Source organism: Phaethon aethereus (genome assembly GCF_964289735.1).
Source record: "Phaethon aethereus genome assembly, chromosome: 6".
Taxonomy (NCBI): Eukaryota; Metazoa; Chordata; class Aves; order Phaethontiformes; family Phaethontidae; genus Phaethon; species Phaethon aethereus.
In genome coordinates this window covers 38,676,625-38,689,562 of record NC_138580.1, presented here as the reverse complement: position 1 = coordinate 38,689,562, position 12,938 = coordinate 38,676,625, and the positions used below count along the sequence as shown (strand labels likewise).

Here is a 12,938-nt window from a genome sequence, read left to right as displayed (position 1 = left end):
GGATATAATTTGTGTAGGGCATTTAGACAGAATGCTATCCTTGTAAAATAATAGTGATAAATCCAAAAGCAGCATCAGGCATGCTCAGAAATAAATTCTTTATACCCTGCTCTTTATCTACCTTGGATTTTCCTTGATATTTATGAGCATTGGCTGCATTTATTCCCTGCTATGCTCCACAGAGATAAATTCTGCATATTTAGAACTCAGATGAGGCGTAGCTAAAATGTATGTTGAAGTTAACAGCATCATGGCCATTACTAGTATCCTAATAAATGTCTGAAATGCTATATTTATATATACATTTATACCAGTGTGGAATGAAGTGTTACTATTTTGAAGTGTTAGTGTTTTGATTTAGACTTCGAAGGAAAAATTTTTAATCGCGTGTGTGTATGTGTATGTATGTATGTAATACAAGCACAATATATGGGTGCATATTTCCAAATATTCTTGTACATTCTTGTACAAATCCTTCATGCACTCTGATCTCAAATGCAGGTCCAAAAGATGCTTTTATGCCACTGCTTGTTAAAAACCCTCAGCTGAAACCCATGTAAGCTCTGCATTTCTTGCAAAACAAATGATTGGATATGGCAAGAAACTTCAAGATCCGGTACATAGTGTGATAGTTCTGTTCTGTTCTCATCAGTTTATCTTGTCCCATTTTGTTTTGATGGGGGTTTTTTGCCCTCTGCCAGTATCCAATGCTGAGCCTTAGTCTGACTGCTCACTCGTGTGAAGAGGCTTGTTCGCCTTGGTGAGGTGGCTCATGGGCATGTAGATACAGAGCTGGACCAGAAGTGGTCTGATGGAAGTTAGGGCTGTCTTCAATGTACAGAATGTATTCTCACAAAGGAGAAACATAAAGTCTTAAAGACTTCAGGAGGAGGGAATCCAGGACAGAATCTCAGACTTGGTCCCCACATACAGTCCTTGAAGGTTCCCTACTGTGAAATACTCTCGGAGCTTGTAAAAGCAAATGCTGGCTGTCCCGTATGATTCAAAGCTGGAACAGGAAAGAGTCCAGTATTCGCAACCACTTGGACAAAAAAATCTGCCCTGTGCTCCTTAAATTTTCTGAACAATTTCAATTACTCTCAGAAGAGACTGGCAATCCAAAAAACAATCCAAAGGGGCAGGTATAGACCAAGGCATATTCAACAGAAAGATGATTATTTTTGATGGAAAAATAAAAATTCAGGGCGTGGGGTATAGAAACCTTCCTCTTGCAGCTCCTTAAAGGTAGGCAAACCACCTGCACAGTCCTACAGGCAAGATTTTGCTTAGTCATTTGTGGGTTTGAATATTTCATATGTTGAATAGCTCAATTTCAGGGAACACTTAACTGCAATATAAGTGAATTACAAGCACTTTCCACCAGTGAAATCTGGAAAGTGTTTTAAAAAACCCACAGGTTTCCTCCTGTTGATTATTTAAAATACTCCCAAACATTCCTTCCTGTTCTCTATTCTTTACAGTTTGATTTATCACCCAAATGAAATTAATTTCCCTCCGTGTACCAAATATTGGGTACCAAAAATTTCAGAGGACAAAGTAGTGAATGTCTGATTCATCATGGATGTCTGAGGACACATATTTGATTGTTTGTCCAGACTCTGGAGCATACACCTATCTACATAATTGTTAACTGTAAAGAAAAAATGACATGCATTAGACTGAATAAGGCTGCCACCTGAAATGTTAATGAATTGCTATTAATACTGACTGCAGTATTCACTCATCTGTACAGTCACTGGTGGAGCAAAGCTGAGGTCAGGTTGCAATAATTTCTGAGTCATTTAGGCTGGAGTTCAGCCTTCTGCTTGGGAAGCTGTACAGCATGTAGGGTGAAGGTAATTGGCCTCCCCATATCTGCTAGAATATACAATAGAAACTAAAATGTTGCAATGAAGAAAATGTTCTAAAAATCTTCCCTGAACACGTGTCGCAGAGTGCAGGAATGTTCCTGCTCAGTTTCAATGCTAGGATTTGTATTCTCCACGTGGCTCGGTGCCCATTGAATATTTTGGATACCTGCTGATGTAGTATGGGCACTAACTTGGATTTCTCCAGCTCCCCAAGCCATGTAACGCGCTCTGCCTCAGACTGTGCTGCTCTGTGGTACTTTTGGATTTGACAGTTAATGAATAGAAGGCAGTGCCAAAGCATATAATGTCATACAGGAAAATGCGCTTTATGTTTCTATTTGAGTAAAGCATGTTTTCTTCTTAATAATTTCAGGTACACAGATATAATCATAGAGCCAGTTGGCTGCAACTTGTTGCAGAGATGCAGGGTGAGTTTATTGCTTTTAACAGGAATGCCTTATGCAGAGAGAAACTCCTTGAGCTAATGTTGATGTTGTTAGTTTCAGAGCAGTCCATCAGTGCCCATGGTCATTACAGGTCTAGTTTTCTTTATTTAAAGAAAAATATTACTCTTCCCAAAGAAAATGGGAAGTATGACAAGTTTATAAAGAGGATTGTTCTCTTACTTGATGAACTGGCTTCACCTGTGAGTCCACTATAGTGGATTTAACTGACTTTCTGTCACAGATAAATCAATCTACATTATACGGGGCCTGACTTGGCATATTTTACAAGGAACATTAATATGTTTACTTAAAGCACAAGCCTCAGAACAAAGTCACTGTGCAAGTTCTTAACAATAGCATTTCTTTTTTATGTTGTGGCAGAAGAGAAAAATCTCAGCCTAAAAATACCAGGGATGCAAAAGATGTCAGATGAACTTTTCAGTTTCATGGGGAGAGGTCCATGAAGACCCTCCGTATTGATACTGTAATCACAGAGATTTCAGTATTTATTCCTGGTCAACTGTGTTAACGGGGAGTTAAAACTGAGAGTTCTTAGTAATTTGTGGTGAAAACGTAATAGAAATGTGGTGGTTCTCCTAAATGATGCCATTCAGATTTAAAACTAGTTTTAAAGAAATCCATTGTGCACTCTGTGTGCTTAATGATAATAAAGATGTCATAAATTTATAGTCAATACATATTAATGTCTAGAATTATAGCTTAACATTCATTTTCAAAGCTATACCTTGTATTTTTTTCTTTGTCCTCATTTATTTTGCTGAGTGAAAGGAGAAATCCTATCTTTTTCCAAAAAAAAAAAAAAGGCAGCATGAGTAGGACACACTTTTACAATTTAAGGAATGCACATAATGTACTTGTTTGCATCTTGTTGGTGTTTTGTTTTCACTAAACACTGATAACCAAAATATATGCAAACTTTCAGTAAATGATGTCACCGTATGTTAAACTTTTTGATGTATCCAAACAGCACTGCTGCTCTCAACAGTACATTGTAGTCAGTGGTGTGCTAGAGGAGGAAAGGGTGTACACTGTCAATTAGAGACTAAATCTCTGTTCTGCACATGTTGTTCTCATTTGGCAAAGCTGGTGAAAAAACACTGAGCACACCACTAACTTGATTGTAGTGATCTGGAAATGTCTTTAAATACTTGCTCAGGGAAGGCTTTAATATAGGAACCGGTGTAGGTAAGGAAAAAGCAATTTTGACTATAGATGTCTGTTTGTCGGCATTAGCATTGTCCAAAGTAAAAACTGTTTTGAGGTTTAACTGCTGAATGGACCTAGACGTAGACTACAACATTGTGGTCATTTTGCATATTGAAAATATGCAAACTACCACCAGAGTTTAACCACAGAACCAGAGCTACCTGCCGCCAGCGTTTAACTGCAGCTAGTTGACAGTACGATGCAATGCAGTTTGCCCATATCTAGATTAAATGCTGAATTAGTAGTAATCATGAGATTAGCTGTCAGTTAAAATTGGAGTTTATGTGTGATTAGAAACTCCAAATCCCTACATATATGGTGACATTTGTCAGTGTTTAAACACCCTCAGATGAGGAGCAAGGGGGAAGGGAGCCTTGTTCTTGAAAAATATAAAGCAAAGCACATCTTAATGGGAATAATATTAGATGACTTCTTCCCATCCCCGGGGAGCATTGTTTCCTGAACACCAGGCACTCTGAAAATGTGGTTGTAGAGCTCTGCCAGGGGAGTGCTGCACAGCAGAGAGAAGCTACTAAAACATACACAAATTTGCTTCCCAGTCTGGTTCTTTGTCTTGTATATTTTAAATACTAAGATTACCGTTCCAGGATTAGCAGAATCTGTGAGATCTCTAAAAGTGCAGCTTTATAACTCGCTTGAACTCTCCACTGATGGAAGGGGTGAGGAATGCAGAAAGTGTGAATCATCCATCAGGCAAAAAATAATGCCTTGATAATGAAAATTTAGAAGAAGTGGCTACTTAGCAAATATTCAAGGTTGTAATGAGTCCTGTTTGGATATATAGATAAAACTCAAAGGAGGGGAAGGTGAGGGAAGTTGAGGCAGGAACTTAAAGCTCACTAACAGATTTGCTTCAAAGCTCAATTTATTTACGTATCATATTAGGTAGATTAATGCAGAAGATAGAAAAACAGGTGTTTTTTCTCAGCTTTACTCCATGGACCACAATTCTATTTCCTTTCCCCCTTCTGCTGCACTCTCCAGTCAAGAGTATGAGACCGCGTACCGATCAAAATCGGTAATTAGGCTTTAATACCTGGGCTGAAAGCACTGTGGGAATTGCAGATGTTTTGATGTTTTGGAGTGGATGGAATGATATGAGCCCCCCTGTTGAGCGTCCTTGTCCATCTTGAAATACTAACTTTGAACTTTTTGTCTCGGTTTCGGTGTGTGGGAGTGGATGTTACATGCTTCTAAATATGAAAACACAGTACACATTTAAGAAGAAATATATATTATTCATTTCTTCCTAACGGAGTACTAGAGTCTTACTTTCAACTTCTAGCCACAGATACACAGTTTCCAGTTTAAAAGGCAGGATTTTTCACATGTTGCGATTTTTTTCCCTCCTGCTGCCTCCCCTGCTGCTGCCTTTTCCAACCATTAATTGGTTATTCTGTCCTCAGCTGTGGGAGGGGTGGGGGATAGTAAATTAATGATACGGTGTTGGATTATCATTTGGGGCCATATTTCTTGGACTGCTAAATTGATTTTTATGAGCATAGAAGTCCAGAAACACCTAGCAGAGATTTTTTTTCACCCTCTGCAGTAGCTTTTCAAATGTGTAAAGGAAAGTACTGGCTGTATCAGAAGTTTCTGGTTGGTAGCTTTGTGGTGGAGCTGAAAGAAGAGTGAGCTAGACTCGACTTCTGTCTGTCTGTTATTTATGCTGGATGGGCAGGACTGCCATGGAAATGTCACTCTTAGCTTGACTTTATCTTTTCTGAGCCCTAACAGAAAAATGGGGCCTCCGTGCTTTTAAAAAGGACTTGAACAAAACGGGCTTTTTTGATAGTGAAATTTTTGTCTCTGCATCAACACGACTCCCATTAACTTTCATTGAATTAGTTTGAGGGGGCCAGTTGTCTGAGGTGGGCAAACGTAGCGAGTTGCATGCACAGAGCTGGTTGTGGGACAGTAATGTAACAAAAGTGCAAGTGGATTAAGCCCTTAAGAGATCAGGGAATTTGTGTGTCCAGCTGTATGTGAAGCTGAACTATTGGTTAGGTTCATGTACAAAAAAGGATTGGATTAGAAAAACAAAATGGGAGAAAGGTTTCATGTCTCCAGCATCTCTGATCAGTACCGCCTTGCAGGGTTCCATGATAAACCTTAACAATTATGTGACAGAAAGGTAAACGCCATGTTAATGACATTCACTAGGGTATTACATGCAAGACACTGCAAACGTGGAAATAGTACAGAAATTATACAGGACAAATGAAGATATTAGCAGAATAGATAGAAAAGCAAACTCACCCTAACAAACAGAAGTAAAAATAACCCACATGCAGTAGGCGACGCCGAGAAGATGGGGCTTGGAAAATAATCTGCATGTGATTGGAAACAACAGTGAAGTGCGCTGATGATACCAGAAAGCGCTGAAGGCAGTGAGTTGTCATTTGGTAGTGTAGCAAATAAAACACAAGATTGTTGACTTTGGGGCTTAGCTCAGTAGCAGAGAGAGGAGAAGCTGCACGGTATGCAGTTGCATCTGTTTAGGTCTGTGCTGTTTGTGTCTGTCATAATTTTTGTGGAAGGATAGTGGACTTAGGAGTAAAGGCAGCTGATCACTATTTGAATTGAAAATGGAACGTTTTCTGTATTTCAGATACTTGTTTAGCATTTAAATATGTTTTTTCTCACAATGGTATATTACTCCTTTTACACTCCCTTTTTAAGCTTGCTTAATAGTGTGTTTAGATAGTACCTCCTGAAAATTCAGATCTGATATGTAATTACAGCGTATTTCACATTAATGACTAAATGCTTGTGTGGTGAAGTTTTTAAAAAATTATTTGTTTTTTTTCAGTTCACTACTAAAAATGATGACGACTTTCTTTTAAAGTCAGTGAGAGCTGACATGATGGATCATAAAGATTTGTTTTGAACCCCTGTACTCTGTAACAATAAAAGGGTTGCAAGGAAAGTGTAACTTCATTTTATTTTCTTCACTAGTTGTTATGTCTCCTTTGGAACTGTTTCCATATTATGGTCTATCATGTAAATATTGTTTGGACCATTTTTGGTGTACACAGTACCATAAAACATTAATTATTTATTTTGACAGCTGTTATGATGGACTTGAAAGTCGAGAGACCTCCTGCCTGTCTTGTCAGTCTGTGGTTTAGTGGTGTTAGTTAAAAGTTATATGATTGTTCAAACAGCATTAAAAAAGAATAAATTCCTCTGCTCAAGAACATCAGTCAGTACTAGCTCCAGAGAAGTCTTTTGATAGCCAGTGCTTTTCATAATTGCCTATTAAAGAGTTTCTTGCGTCAGCATCATGGAAAGCACATGCAAATGAAGAAGAATGTAGTTTTGGGTGGATATGCCAGGTCCTTTAATCTGAGTTCTGCACTCAAAATTGGCGGAGTAACCAATGGGATTAGAAAGGGCAGTGTGTCTTAAGGCCAAACTAGATGAAGGAGGAGTGTCTCTGCCTGAGGAGTAAGTGGTACTGAACTTGTATTTCCCAAACATCATAATCCATATCGCAGCCAGACAACATTCAGCTTCCTTTATTTGCAGGCTTTATGGTTCCCATCATGAAGTCTTTGAGCTGTAATGGGGCTTACAGTGTAATGTTAACGTGTTTTCCCTGGGCAAATATGATAGCGGTGCTTTAAACTCGGTGCTTTAATAACTAGATGTTGGAAGTATGAGGCTTGCTCTCTGTTAACATGAGGTGAGTGACACAATAGGATTGGATCTGGAGGATGATATAGGTGATGATCCCAATGTCTAGGCTATGTTTGCTCCAAGGGTTTTTTTCTTTGGGTTAGCTCTAGTATGATCCTGTGGACCTTAATGCCAGTTAGAGGTTGGAGCACATTAGGTGTGCTCCAGAAACATATCTTTTGGTTGGTATCTGAAATTAATCCAGCTTGTGTGCTATGAGACTTCTCAGAACCAAACTGCAGTGATGAGGGACGATTACGACAGTTTAGAGACAGGCTTCAAAACGGTACTCAGTGTTAAATGAGTACATTTAACCTTAAATTACCAAACCAGGTTAGGTGGCACCACTTCCCACTGTTCTGCTTTGTGGTATGACATAAAAAGGAGAGTAAAGGGTCAGATAAATCAATTTATTATTTCTGTGGGAGACTCCTTTAAATTTTCAGTAGCCGTGTGGTACCTTTATATTAACAGGCCATAATGTGTCTTTCATCATCATTCAGACATAACCAAGAAAGGCTGTTAAAGCACAGCAGTGGTAGTTCCATAATCTTGACAATAGTTAACCAATTTCCTGTAGTTACCAGGCAATGGTTTGAGCGCCATTTATGCTCTGCAGTTGTCACGCTGTCTCTTTTTACCCATCTTTTCAGCTGCTGTCCTGCCACCGTTGGAGGGATGTTAAATCCTGTGAGTGTGTTTATGCTAGTAAGTTGTTTTGGTTTGGAGGCTGCTACCCACTCTTTAGAGATGGAGCGGGGAGAGAAAGAAAAAAAAATGAGTCAGAGCACCTATTGCTTGGATTTTTTTTTTTCGGAGGGAGCCTGTTTCTCTCCACTAACTGTGTAGGCGATCTCCAAATGTGGGCACCTAAGTCAAAGACTGACTCGCTGAGACAGTCTTCTTGTGTTGTGCTTGTATAGCATCTACCATGATGCCAGCCTACTTATCACTGGGGAAAAACAAATTGGTAATTGTAGCTCATGCTGCTCAAGATCCTAGAAAGCTGAAAGGATTTGTTGAAGTAGTGTCTTGTGTTAAGCCTTCCTTGGCATTGTTCACAGGAGTGTTTTGGCTCCAACGCACCAGTCTTTTGGCCTGGGATTTGGCTGTTCTGAAAAGCCACAGCAAAACCAGATGGGTGCAACCATAACCCCTGACGAAAATGTTTATGTGTAATAGTTCCAATAGTTAGGTGTAGGAGTTCCAAGAGGGTGTGTGGCTCTTGTAATGAGTTACGTTGTTCAAATATAAATATCCTTTACTTGAGGAAGCTGTAGGAGTATGATGCCTCCAGATTTGTCTATGAAACACCATGTTCAAAGTTGCCTCTCACTTTCTCTATACTTACGAAGGCACATCATATTAGTAGTTTAGGCAATTTTTCATTAGTTTATTTTCCTCTAAATGCACAAGCCCATTGAGTTAACGTAGATGGAGCCAAAAAGTAAGCATATTTAAAGTTCTTGCAGTAAAACTGCAGATACCTGTATCCTCATTTTGCCATTGCAGATTTGTGTTTGCTATCAAAGTGCATGTTGTGTCTCCTTGTCCACACGACTCCTCACCTGTGCATGGTGGCTTGAAAAAAGTGAAATTGGTATATTGGTTAAAACCAAAAGGCACACCATACGTTAATGTGATTCCCCTGACTTCCCATTTGGACTGACTTAGAAATTCCTATCATAAGGCAGTTAATAAGCTTTCCAAGTGATTGTGTTTTATGTACCCAAACATTCGTTGGTCTCTCACTCCACCTAAAAATAAAAGTCTCTGATTCTGATTGCTAGAACGCCTCTGATTGCTGCGGGAGTTATTGGTGGCCTCTTCATCATCGTCATTGTGGGCCTGACATTCGCCGTGTATGTTCGGCGCAAAAGCATTAAAAAGAAGAGAGCACTGCGAAGATTCCTGGAGACTGAGGTGAGAGTGTGCTGCTTCTCACGTAATATTTGAAAAGATACACAGAGCTGTTCTGCTTTTGTATTAAAGATGTTCAGGTCTTCAATCCAATTACCAGACAGGTCAGTAGAAATCCTTTTGCTAACTTCTGCAGGACTGATGGAATGAATGAAGCTATACTAGTTTCCTGCACGTACATAGATTCACCACTTCTGAAAACCAAAAAGGTCCACATGATCACAAAGTCATGTTCCAACAGATTTTTTTAACTCCCATCCTGCTCTCAACTGAACTTCTATCCCAGTTCATCATGAGTATATTTAGCAGCTCTCATGCTTAAATACAGCTTTTCATCCAGTGCATACTGAGATCGTAAGTTCCTTCAGCAAGCTCTGATGCAAACTTCAGCTCATCAAGAATCCTGAAATGCAGGCATTGTCACTTACCGTTGCTCCCACTGCCTGCATTGCCTTTGTGGTGCGGAGTTTGTCAAAGCCTGTAGTCACGATCAGTAATGATGTATTTTATTAAGCCAAGATACTTCCCAGAGCTTAACCAAATTAAGTTCCCAGTTCTACTGGCAAAAATACGTAGTGTAGCTATAGGAAATAGTGCTGTGCCCACTCCATCTTGCTCTTTGAAATGCCGAGGGGGGATCTAGGCAGTGTATTTAAACATAACATTAAGTCTTTATCTGTCAGCTACAGCAACGGTGATTACTGCCATCTCCTCAGTCCTATACTTGAGACACTTCGCAAGTGATACTTTTAAATTAGAGTCCCCCTTGTAAGATAATGAAGTTTGGGAATATTCTAGTGATTCTTTGATAAAGCTTTGTTAAGAATGCTGTTTCCTTTTCTGTTCCAAGGGTTCTGCTCCTGCTCATCTCCACTGTAAAGCCCAGGAGCAAATGATTTATGCATCCCCAATCTGTTTGCCTAAGTGTCTTTTATGCTTGGCCAGAATTGGTGTTGCTTGTTAAATACTGTTCGGTTGTATAGAAAGCTTAACAATACTCAGTGCTTTTGGATACGTAAATCTTGCCATTGTATTAGCCCCTACTTAAGCATAAACAATTTTAAGCAGGTAGTTTTCATTGGATTTGAGAAGTATTGGCTTTGAAGTCCAGCTGTCATTCTCCATTTGGTCAGATAAAAGCTGTGGCTGACAGCAGCTCCTGAGGGACCAAGGTCTCCTGCTGAACATGTGGGGAAGCTGTTGTCTTGGCTTAGAAACTGAAGATTAAATCAGGAGCATCCTGAGATGAACACACAAGCGACTATAGCTTCAGCTGAAGTCACTGTTTCCAGCTGGAGGCTGTAACAGACCTACTCTTTCTGTAGGTCATTCTCAGTAAAACTCTACAAGCATTTTTTTAGACCGCCACAACACTTCTCCCTGCCATATTTGTGCTGGTGGACTATGGCACAGAAGCTGTTTTCACCCTTCACAAACTGAAAATACAGAAGTGTACTGCTAGTCTGTCCACTTTTCTTTTACAGTGAACCTTCTTCCTTTCACCATGTAAGTACTGGGCATCTAAAGTGGGAAGGAGGAAAGAGAAATCACTCTGAAAAAAGTACAGCTCACGATTTATTTCTGCGATAACCTGACTTGTTGCTGTTTGGTTTTGTTATATTTTCCTACTCCAATAATTTCCAGATACCAGTGTTTTTAACCTGAATCAAAGTAGTCTGGTCTACGAAGTAGCTCACGATGCTCAAAGAGCCATGGATGTACTTCTCAAACTGCAGAGCATGGTGCATTTAGTCTTGTAAACAGACAACTTTGAAATACTGCAGTGGTTTCAAACCAATTTGAATAGGAGTAGCCCTGAATTATTTTCCTCATCCTGTAAGGGAACAGACTATTTTTCATTGTTTAGAGTATTGTCCTTTTCATGTATTTTTAATTTACTTTTAAAGCAGCATTGTTTTTCTAGCAGAGATGGTATAACATTTGGATCTGAGAGCATTTTTAACTGAATGTGCCATTGTGGCTCATTTACAGAGTTTCTGGGGACATCTTGAGCAAATTAAGATTGTGCCTTTTTTTGCAGTACAGTAGTGGCTGTTACAAATTAGTGGTCTGCTATAAGATGTTTTCTCCTTAAAGCTGTCCTCCTGTGTGGTATAACAGTTGTTCAGAAAAATAGTCCCTTCCGCAAAACAGAGTAAGAACGTGATGATCCCTTAAGTCAGGGCTATTAAAAAGAAGTATGGCCAACTTAAAAGACATAAAATGGGCAAAAATAGAATGTGGTGCACTGATAATAAATGATGTACTTCTGTCATGTAGAAAATATTTATACTGCCTCCATTAGCAAAAGTCCTTGGTTGTGTTACTGTGACGCCAATTCAATTTCCAGTTCGTAATTCCATCATGCAATTCCTGGTGGAAATCATTACATGTTGAGCGAGGATTTTCTATATCAGGTCTCTTGGTTTGTTAGCGTTACTCATTTGCTTTTGAAGGTGAGCAATCCCTCCACAAGTTGGCAGGTCAATAGATGCCAGCACTGTCTTATTCCAGTATTTAGTTGGATTGGATGTGTTCAGTACAAACTTCTGATCGGTCTTCACATTTTCAAATATTTAAGACTGTTGAATTTTCTTTCATAGCTTGTGGAACCCTTGACTCCAAGTGGCACAGCACCCAACCAAGCACAGCTTCGTATCCTGAAGGAAACGGAGCTGAAACGAGTCAAGGTTCTTGGCTCTGGAGCCTTTGGAACTGTATATAAGGTAAGACTCTTCACTGTACAGTAGTGAGTTCCCTCATTTAACTTTTAAGCAGTCAAGTTCTGCATTACAGCAAAGCACCCCGTACTGTGGATGGGTTCATGAGCCCTGCATAGCTGGGAAACTCATAGGATGGTGGAATTGTGTGGGAGGAGCCCATCTTCAGGCTCAAACCTTGACTTCAGTTTTAATTAGGCAGACTCAAATGCTGACTTCAGTTTTTATGAGGCATGCAGATACTATTTCTTGGTGAGAAAAGAAGTGTCAGCCACAATCTTCCTTGCACGCAACAGGACTACACAAGCTGGGCCATCTTGATATTAAAATGCAGTATCGAAGTTTGTAATTCTGTTCTTAAATAATGGCTTTACAGTACATTTTTGGAAAGTGACATAAATTTTGTCTCTCATTTTGCAACTGTCACATAGGTCTTGCAATAGTAGTCATACCTTGTAAAACAACATTGTCGTTGGCTAAACTGCCATAATTTTTGTTTCTTCCATTTAAATAGAAAAGATGAGTTATGTCAATGCACCCTTTAACAACCAGGATTTAAGAGCAGAACCAACAAAGGAAAAAATGCTTCAGTTAGAGATTTTTTTTTTTTTTTTTAAAGATCTGTTGGTCATGTCCAAATCTCAAAAGCATGAAGTAGGGCTTAATGAGCAAGTGAAACCAACCACCTGACCCTTTGGGAGCAACTCAGACCCGCCAAATTGAGGTGGTAGGTCAGAGCACTGAAGGAGGATGGATACTGCATCTCTCTTCAAACTGGGGAGGAAATGGAGGAAGTAAAGACCAGGTCACTACAGCTGCAAGGTCATGGGAATACATTTTTGAATAATCAGTTTACATATACTTGGACAATAATAAAGTGATAGAGATGGGTAGCATGAGGTTGCCAAGAACACAGCAATAGTCAAGAAGGGTGGAAAGGTAATCCAAGACACACACAGTTTGTGAATTTTAATTTTAAAGTTTACTTTTTAGCCATCTAAGTTCTTAATTCTCAGATATCAATTACTTAGAGAAATAGCCCCTAAATGTTT

The 12,938-nt window shown here is 39.4% G+C and overlaps 1 protein-coding gene across 1 annotated transcript in view; it reads left to right on the top strand.

Annotated features, from left to right (window-relative positions):
- ERBB4 (erb-b2 receptor tyrosine kinase 4) overlaps positions 1-12,938 on the top strand; it is a gene marked incomplete at its 5' end in the record, with an annotated part of 635,614 nt that overhangs the window by 501,306 nt on the left and 121,370 nt on the right. Inside the window, 2 exons of the mRNA XM_082001544.1 lie at positions 9,037-9,169; positions 11,770-11,892. Coding sequence (XP_081857670.1) covers positions 9,037-9,169; positions 11,770-11,892 — 256 coding nt within the window. The remainder of the gene's footprint in view (positions 1-9,036; positions 9,170-11,769; positions 11,893-12,938) is intronic.